The following is a 9,264-nucleotide window of genomic DNA, read 5'->3' as shown; positions in this document are numbered from 1 at the left end:
AATAGCCATAAACAATTATATAATTCTTATGTTTACACATAAGTCCAAAAATCTCACCATATACAACCTTGAAGCAGGACAGTCACAACATTCCTTTTTCTGTCTCTTGCCTTCATTCACCACCCCCTTCTTTTTGAACAATCATCTACCCAAGAGACATCATTGAAGTAAATTTGAAAAAATAAAAGATAAATAACTAATCATATTATATGAAAATACATTAATAAGATTGTTCATTTAAATTATAGCAGTTCAACAAAAGTTATATTTTTTGTTATAGAGGTCTTGCTTTATCTTGGTGTTAACCATACAGTAGAAAAGTATAAAAATGAGGTATAAAAAGTAAATCTATATTAATATGCTGAGTTGTGAATGTTAGGTCAACAACTTCTGATATTGTCAACCATGCAGATAACCCACTATTATTATGGACTACTCGACTACATTGGATTACTTTGCTGAATTTAAGCACCTACAATATTTGAATGGCAATGGAATACCCATCTCTGACAAAAGTAAAAGAAAGGCAGCTATAAATGAAGGACTGTTTAGTAGTGAAAAAATATATATCTATATATACAAAATAGGATAGATGTATAGCTACTTTCTCTTAGTTCAATGAGAAGAATGATTTGTACTAATAGTGTTTAGACAAGATATCATGCCTGCATCTTGTACTATGAATAACTGCTATGAAGACAACAGTATGTAATGTATTAATTATTGTAACTGTCCTACTAACGTGTTTTGAAACTGACTCAATGTCATTTCTTTCTCAATAAAGTTAATATTAACAAAAGAACATCAGAAGAGTGGAGTGTGTTTGTGTGCATGTGTGCACACATGTGTGTGCTATTCCTGGCTGTCAGAGCCCCTGCCACACCCCTGGATGCCTCATGTCCACCTGTTCCAGTGCACAGCATATGGGAGTTCCCTGAATTCAAGGCCTAGGGATCAGCTGCCCGGAGTGTCTGGAGCTCAAAGTTGGCCAGCACCAAGGCCTCCTTTTACAATATGGAATCTCCACACCCTGGGCCTCTAGAAAAGTCCCCTGCCTAGGCCAGGTCTGTTGAATGGAAGGACATCACCCACATCAGGAGTGAGAGAGAGCCAGCAGATGGGGAGATGGCTCAGGACACCAAGGCCCACAGAATGGAGGTGAGTTGGCCCAGGGCAGTGTGACAGGAGTAAGGAGGACTAACCTTGATAATGTCATTGAGACTGCATTCAGAAAGATGTGATGGGGAGCAGAGGAGGACAGGACACCATGAGAGGAGGAACCCCTACTCTAGTGCCTGGAAGGGAAGACTGAGGGTCTCTTGTCTGGATTTCCTGGTGGACAGCACAGCCTACTGCCGTCTCTCCATCCTCTTTACCTCCCTTGGCAGACAACATGATGACTGGCTGAAATAAACATTGTAAAACTCTACAGAGGCCTCCCAGAGTGCACAGGTGGCGGTACTTTGCTGGTTGAAGGTACATTTCTAGCTCATAGAGAGCAGCAGAGGTGGAGCCCTACTGCTGGGAGAGGATGGGGTAGCTGGGAGGGTGGCAGGCTCTGGGGCCAGAGCTTAGTTAGGCTTCACTTCCTGCCTCCTCAACATCCAGCCCAGGTAGTGGGGTGTAGGGAGGGCTGACAGGGCGGGGTGCTGAGGCTGTAAGTGTCATATGAGCCCAGTGCTCCATCTGAAGTCCTTACTTTCACTGTCTCCCACAAGAGCCCATGTTGAACCCTCTCAGCAGGTGAATAGGGCTGCCGATGGCCCCTGCAGTCCAGTCCTAAGGCAGAGAACCCCTGTCAAACCACAGCTCATCTATCCAAGATATTTATGTCCTCATGCACGGACCATCTCAGGGGCACAGTGCTTCAGGCCTCAGGGTAACACTGCTTTCCAAGGATTTTTTCCAGGACCGCAGTAAGGACACAGTCTGCCATTATTCTGGGACAACTGTGGCATCAGCTGTTTGAGGACAGTCTTGAGACCCCAGCCTTCAGCATCAGGGATTCGTGACCCAGGGCTGTGGTTAGAGACAGAAGGAGGACCTGAATGACCTCTCAAGGACAAGATCAAACCCTGCTAAAAATGACCCACAACACCTGGTGTGCACAGCGCAGTGCAGCTCAGCTTGCCCACTTCCTGGGCTCTGCAGGGAGCTGTGCCCAGAGCCTCTGCACACTGATGGCCCCTGAGGTGGGCTGTGTGACTCTGCTGAGCTCACAGGAGAGGGCAATGTGACAACCATCATTGATCACTTTTTTTGTTCCTGCACGTGCCTTGGTGATGAGGAGGGGGAGAGGGACTCAGACTTGTCCTGCTGCTGAGGGCCTGGCTTGTGAATCCCTGAGGACCAGCACCTGGGATTTGCATGCTCAAACAGTGTCCTGTCCTTCCCTGTCCAGCAGGCCCAGGTCAGCCACACTAACCTTCCCTGACCTTCACAAGAACAAATATGGTACACAGGAGATGGGGGAGGAGAACATTCTTTCTTTCTTTCTCTTCTGAGACAGGGTCTTCACATGGGCTCAGGCTGTCTCTGAGTTCTCTGTGTAGCCCAGGATGGCGTTCAGTTTTGGTGACCCTCCTCCCCACCCTCCAGAGTGCTGGACGGCATGCATGTGCCACCATGTCCACCATGCCCCGCACATTCTGTGCTATCTTAAAATATGGGAAAGGGCCTTGTCATCCAACCAACATGCGGGACAGATTTAAAGGTCACATCTTCTAAGAACCCGAGCTTCTGCCTGACAGAGCCAATGGAATGCACAGAAGAGACACAACAATAAGCCCCAGGGAGACCTTGTGCCTGCACGACCCTGGTGCTCTGGGAATGTCCCTCATGTCCCCAGCCCTCTTCACTTATCTCCTCTTTGCACAATTTTGAGAAGAGAGGAAAGAGAAAAATGTTGTGACGTGTTTCTCAAGGTTGGCAACCGTCAGCCACCCTATAATTGCCTCCTTTTTGGTTTGATCTTAGCCTTCTCTTTACTCCTGCAGTCCCTGCTGGGTCAGCCCTGCTCTGAAGCCATGGCTCTGGCTCTCCTGTTTCTGTTCCTCTTCCTGCTAGAAACTGTGCAGTCACAGGACCAGGATTTCTATCAGACTGCTGAGGCAGAGTCATTACTGCAAACATTTTTCGTACAGCCGAACTTCAACTATTCCTGGGTAAAGTCTGTGGAACTGCAGAGACCATGATGGTTGGAGGACAAGGCCAGTGGGAGCAGTGGGAGGAGAGGTTGGGTCACGCCCAGGGCAAGGAAGTACATGAAGAGCAGAGTGGGGTATCCAGGACCCATGCCATGAGGGTGGGGACGTCTTCTGTCCTTCCCCACAGACAAGAAAGCTGAGGTTTTGCAACACACACAAGGCACTTGTGCTGGGTGACCTCATCCCTGACAACTCAGGGCTGGGTCCTCACCCAGATTCCCCCTTGTCCTGGAGGAGTCTAGTGCCTAGAGGTGTCTCAGGTGAAGGTAACACCCAGTTTCTGCTGCCCAGAGGATGGCCCGGAAGGAGCAGCAGGGACAGTATGGAGGGGTCGACTGCGGGAACCATGCTTGCACGTTCTCAGTCATCAGTCTCTTGCAGGTGCTGGGTAAGTGGTACGCTCTAGCCATGGCAGATGTGGCAATTAAGAATGGAGCAAAAAAGAAGATTAACATGCACAGTGTCTTCTTCAACGTGACAGACGACCATGGCTACCTGTTCACCACCATCATGTACAGGTGAATTTGCAACTTCCTTAAGGCCCAAGAAACAGGACGGTGTCAACCAAAGGTGCTCAAGGCTGAGGGATGCTGTCTTTATCTCACCGCTCTGCATGGACTCCAACACTGCAGCCTCTCCCTTCTTTCTCCTTTCCCTCTTTGCTTTCCTTCCCTACTTCTATCAATTTTCATGTGTGGTTTTAGCACAGATATAGTCAGGTGAAAGCACAGCATAGACAAGCGCGTCAGAGCGACAAGGGCACACTGAATGCCCCCTGGCATGCCAACCAATGCCAGAGAAAAGGGCCTGGTAGGAAGTGATCTTAACACTGTTGTGTTGCCTGCCATCCTGGACTTTCCAGAGGCTCAAATGGGAGGATAGAAAAGAGAAGTTAGCCTGAGCACCAAGCAGAGATACTCTAAAATGAGAAATGAAAACAGGACAGGGATGCATGTCACCGCCATGGCCAGGGCTCCATCACCACCAGCAACCCCCCAAAGAGATGACATCACAGGGCTGTCAGAGGGCCTCAGCTCAGGAACCAGGAGGCTTGAGCCTTCAGTGAGGCCGGCCACCTGAGCAGGGGCTGATGAGCAGCTTGAAGGGGGCACTCCCAGGCTAGCATCTGAGCACCTTCAATACAGATGGTCTTTGGTCCTACTAGGGCCACATCTGGGAACAGCTACTGCAGGGAATGTGGGCACAACTGTAAAGGTAACACCAGCTGGGAGGTGGAAGAGGTGGGTCAGCGGAGAACTCACAGGAGTTGAGCCCAGGCTCTCCCAGCTGTAAGGGGTTCTGGCTATGGCCATTGTGTGTTTTAGAGTTGGAGCTTTAGAAGTTCAAAGGTATCAGAAAGGCAGACCTGGTGGGCTTGTCTCTGGGAGGCAGGGTTGTTTTGGACTCAGGAAAGAGGTCAGGCTGTTCCTTAGCATAGAGCAGACCTGAAGCTGACAGGAAATTGCAAGGAACCATGGGAAAGAGGAGCCTCAGGATAAGAGCAGGGATCAGCGCCCCCAGCCTGTGTGTGGGACAGGCTGCCTGGCGAGGTAGCACAGGAGACAGTGAGTGCTGGAGGGCTCAGAAAGAAGGCTGAGTGCAGAGGAGCAGGCAGAGGCCCCAGGTAGAAGGCCTAGGGCTATAGGGATGTCTTCTAGGGGGTTCTGCTCTAGAGAGTGTCAAGTGGTCTGGGCTGGGCTATACTGAGGGATCAGGATCCTCCTGTGCTCTGGTCCTGCACAGAGCCTCTTAGTAGGACCAAGTGTGTGTCACCTCCCTGCTCAGCCACCTCTCTGTCTCCTCTCACAGGCTATTTTTACCAAATGTATTTTCCAAACCAATCATGGTTGATGGATCTTACCAGGAGTGTGATCGCTGGATCAGGAAATTCTCTCCAACTCAGTATCCCAGGATTTTCATCCTCAAATACCCAAGTCGTGAGTCCTGAGAGTGGGGCCTTGGTGTGAGAATTCTGAAGTCACAGACCTCTCCAAAGAAACTGGCTTCCCTGCCCACTTCAGAGATGTTGTCCTGTGGGCAGAGCTTCTGCTACATGGCAGAGGGGTAGGGGTTCAGTTCCTTACTTCCAGGAAGGACAGGAATGACTGATGGCTGTGAACCCTACAGGATCTCATGGACTACAGAGTTATACCATGACTGTGTTATCCACCAACTCCAATGAGTACGCTCTAATGGTTTTTGGGAAGGAGTTCCATGACAAGGAGTACATCCACCTCATGCTCTATGGTGTGTTCTGACTCCATTCTTCAGGGACCTGATTCCTAGTTACAATAGAGGACAGTGCCCCTGCTATCTAAGACCCAAATTCTTCTCTAGTCCAAGCCCAATATGGAGAGGAAGTCATTTCACATTTCACCTCCCATGGGAGAGGTCTCTGAGACCCACTCTCCTTCAAATATAGTTTTGAGCACCGGCCAAATAGCTCAGTGTATTAACTGCTTGCAAAGAAGTGTAGAGCTGGGGGTTCTATCCCTGGGCGTCTCATGCCGGCCTTGTCCACAGGGCATGCTCAGATGGCAATTGAGACTGGGTGTGGTGGTGTGTGCCTGTAATCCCAGCTCTTGGGAAGCTGTGAACAGGAGAATCACTAGGACTCTGATATAGTAGTGAGACCCTGAATATCCTCTAGACCTACCCAAAAGATACAGAAAAAAAAATCCAAATATAGTTTTGCTGTCAACCAGTTATGTTGCCCTTTGTTATTTCAGTATTGGGAGGTTGGGAGGCAGAGGCAAGAGGATTATGATTCTGACCCTGTCTATGATAATTTGAAAACATGGAGTGACTTTCTCTTCTCCATTCACTGCTCATCTCGGCTACAGGGAGAACCAAGAAGCAGAGGCTGCTAATGAAGGAGAGCTTTATCTACATTGCCCAGAACCTTGGCTTCACTGAAGACAACATGGTCTTCTTCATCCCTATTGGTAATAGACTCTAGGGAGAGGTGACTGGGATGTGGGAACTGTGCAGTCCTGATGCTGCTGATGAGGGGGACCAGACAGAGACTCTGAGTCTTCTGCTCCTCTCACTAGAGAGGTGCTGACTGCTTCAGGGGAGCCTGATGATCCCTAGGGACCCAGTCATTGTGTGTGCTGCCCCTGCCTGTTAGCCAATGCTGGCATAGGTGATAGTCTCAGCCCCAGGTCCAAGTTTCCCCAGTTTCCCTGCCCTCAATGGGCCACTCCTCTCCATTCTTTGCTTCTCACTGACTGGGCCTCTCTCCTGTCCCCTGGGGCTTGCCCATTTCTGATGTGAGAGAAGTGTTTACATTCAAGTGGCCCAGCCAAGGCAGGGGGCTGTGTACTGATGTTCTTTCTCCCCCCAGAAAAATGCATCGATGAATCCTGACCAGACAGTGAGTATGGCTGGGTGGGATCGGTGGGAGTCTGGGAATGGAGGCCTGGTGGTTTCAGGTTTCAGTTTCTTCTATATCTTTCATCCTGAAACCCAGCCACGTTTGTGTTGTTCACTTTCAGGTAGCTCCTGTCTCTCTGTCCCTGTTCTTCCTCTCACACCTGTCCAAGATGCCCTCTGGCAATGGAATACTGAAAATGCCCATAAGCAAGCCAGCAGACTCTTCTTACATTGCAGTGCTGCCTACCTCAGCGCCCCAAAACCCACTGTGCTTGTCAAGCCACTATAGGTAATCAATAAACTCATGCTGCAGGCCTCCACGTCTCCATTCCTTTTCCCCAGGCAGGCATGCTCCTTTCCTTTGCTCCATGGCCTGGATGACCATGCAGATGACAGAACCCAGTGTGCCCTCAGGGAGAGGGGCTTGTAGGCCGCAGCTCAGCACAATGTCTACAGTCATAACCTGCTTTCAAGTGGATTCCATGGCCCTGAGCATGGCCTTGATGGCCCTGACACCTGAGAAAACATCCCATCCTCCCAGTTCTGGCAGCTTCCTGTTCATAACTAAGATGTAAATGCCATCTGATTCCTGGTGACCCATCCCTGCCATGTGCCTGGAGCATGGAGGCTGCAGCTCCACCTCTACCCTGCCATCCTTAAGGACACTGCTGCCATCTAGCCATCAAATTCCCCACCTCACAGATGGTTTTCTTATATACCAGTTAAACTCCACCCCTCCCCTCCCTTCCCCAGATGTGCCCCTCTCTGAGTCACTGGGTGTGAGCATCACTAGCCTTCCCCTTTAGAAACCCAGGCAGTGGAAGTTTGGGTCCTAGGCTAGGACAAGCAAACCCCAAAAATTCAGGAAGAGGAGTGGGACCAACTGGGAACCGTATTATTTCCCATCCTGCAATTTCTCTGGCTTGCACTGAGGAAGATCTAACGTGAGGTTTCCAAGTCATCATGTGGCATTAGGGAACTGCTGTCCAAAGTGTTGACAAAGTTAGCTTCGTACTTGACCTGTATCTCCCCAGGCACAGGAGAGACGACGAAAGACACACACACACACACACACACACACACACACACACACACACGCACACGCACACACCAATCAGAAGCACTGGTCTCTAGTACTTTTCTTAGGGTCTGAGAGGCTATAGCTATCCACATATAGAAAACATCTCAGTTCACAAACACTATTAGGATAAATCTCTCTATTCATTCAATTAAGAGATTGCAGCGGTATATCTATCCTATTTTGAATATACAGGTACAAAATGGTCATTCACTTGTATCCACTTTTTTGTTTAGTTTTGTCAGAGAAGGGTATTCCATTGTAATTAAAATATTGTAGCTGTGTGAGTCCAGCAAAATATTCCTGTAGAGTCCAGTAATCCATAATAGTTGTGGGTTTTCTGTAAGACTGGCAATGTCAGAAGTTGTTGACTTGAGCCTTTTACAGCACAGAATATTAAGATGGCTTTACTTTTTATACCTCATTTTTATACTTTTCTGCTGGATGGCTAAAAGCAAGATAAAGCAAGACCTATGTAACAAAAATTATAGATTTTGGATCTGATAAAGTCAGTCAAATCCCCTCAGGATTTATCCTGAAACCCTGTACCACAGTTTGCAGATCCTTTGTCAGTGTCAGCCATGTGGATGAGTCATGGACATTGCTTGACCAATTTGCTTTCTGTGAAAGCCCAAGAAAATGTTTTCTCTTCATGTGACTCTCTTTAGGCACACTCTACATCATTAATCACTTTTCTCTTTGGCCCCATAGTCTCCTTGATCAGAAGATTTGGACACTACTGAGTTACATGATGTTACAGTACAGGTTCCCATATGTCCTGAGTTTTATTTGACCTTAGAAGGTTATGGCGAAGGTCAGTTGACTGTCTTTGTGGCCCTCCTTTTTCTCTAATTTTAGTCTGCAAACTTAGGCTGTTAACCCTCCAGAAGAGAAGTTTATTGTTATTACCTTGCAACGTAGGATGTTGAGCTTAACCTCACTATCTGTCTGAATATCAAACATCTTAGACATAAAATGGAACAGCTATTTTTCATCAAGTATTGATGTTAAACTTCAAATCCCTACTGAATATGATGAAAAAACATTTAAAAATTATAATACATTGAAAATAAGAATAAACAATAATATATACTTACATATAAGTTTAGAAATCTAACCATATACTGCATTGTAGCAGGACAGTCCTGTAACACTCCTTTTCCTGTCTCTTGCCTTCATTCACCACTGCCTTTTTAAACAAACTTCTACCTGAGAGACAGCACAGCAGCAACTGGCATGCCATGACAAGCAGCCCGTATTCAGAAGACCAGAATGACAGGCAGTCCAAGCATGAAAATACTATTACAAATTGCCATCTTCAGTGCAGTTGCTTAGTTCACAAGTGTTAGCATATATATTTAGTGAGGGTGAGAATCTTTCCAATAAACTGCTAGATTAAAAAATCTTCTGAAGATTCTCAGGATCATTGCCTTACCCATCTTGTACATATAACTGTTTGGCTTTGCCTCTGTCATGTTTCCTATCTCTTGTCCTTGCTGTCTTCATTTTCTAGTCCTCAAGTTCTTGCTTTCTTTGAAATTGTGTTATACCTTTCTATTTGTATTTATCCTTTTGAGTTCTTTTTTTTTATGAGAGAGAGAGAGA

General features: G+C 47.5%; 1 protein-coding gene across 1 annotated transcript; it reads left to right on the top strand.

The window, feature by feature from the left end:
- Positions 1-3,026: 3,026 nt before the first annotated feature.
- Positions 3,027-6,575, top strand: LOC105743595 (neutrophil gelatinase-associated lipocalin-like). Its single transcript, XM_012516986.1, has 6 exons — positions 3,027-3,164; positions 3,498-3,724; positions 5,016-5,143; positions 5,334-5,453; positions 6,050-6,151; positions 6,553-6,575. The coding sequence occupies exons 1-6, from the start codon at positions 3,027-3,029 to the stop codon at positions 6,573-6,575; spliced, it is 738 nt and encodes a 245-aa protein (XP_012372440.1).
- Positions 6,576-9,264: the final 2,689 nt, after the last annotated feature.

This window comes from Octodon degus, unplaced genomic scaffold, assembly GCF_000260255.1.
Source record: "Octodon degus isolate 3935 unplaced genomic scaffold, OctDeg1.0 scaffold00138, whole genome shotgun sequence".
Taxonomy (NCBI): domain Eukaryota; kingdom Metazoa; phylum Chordata; class Mammalia; order Rodentia; family Octodontidae; genus Octodon; species Octodon degus.
The sequence above is the reverse complement of the archived record's forward strand: the minus strand, read 5'-3'. Positions and strand labels throughout refer to the sequence as shown.

Bases quoted from the DNA above. Each gene is read 5' to 3' on its own strand.
- LOC105743595 (XM_012516986.1), top strand. From the start codon at position 3,027: ATGGCTCTGGCTCTCCTGTTTCTGTTCCTCTTCCTGCTAGAAACTGTG. The intron at 3,725-5,015 runs GTGAATTTGCAA...CTCCTCTCACAG, and splicing joins TTCACCACCATCATGTACAG to GCTATTTTTACCAAATGTAT. The intron at 5,454-6,049 runs GTGTGTTCTGAC...TCTCGGCTACAG, and splicing joins CATCCACCTCATGCTCTATG to GGAGAACCAAGAAGCAGAGG.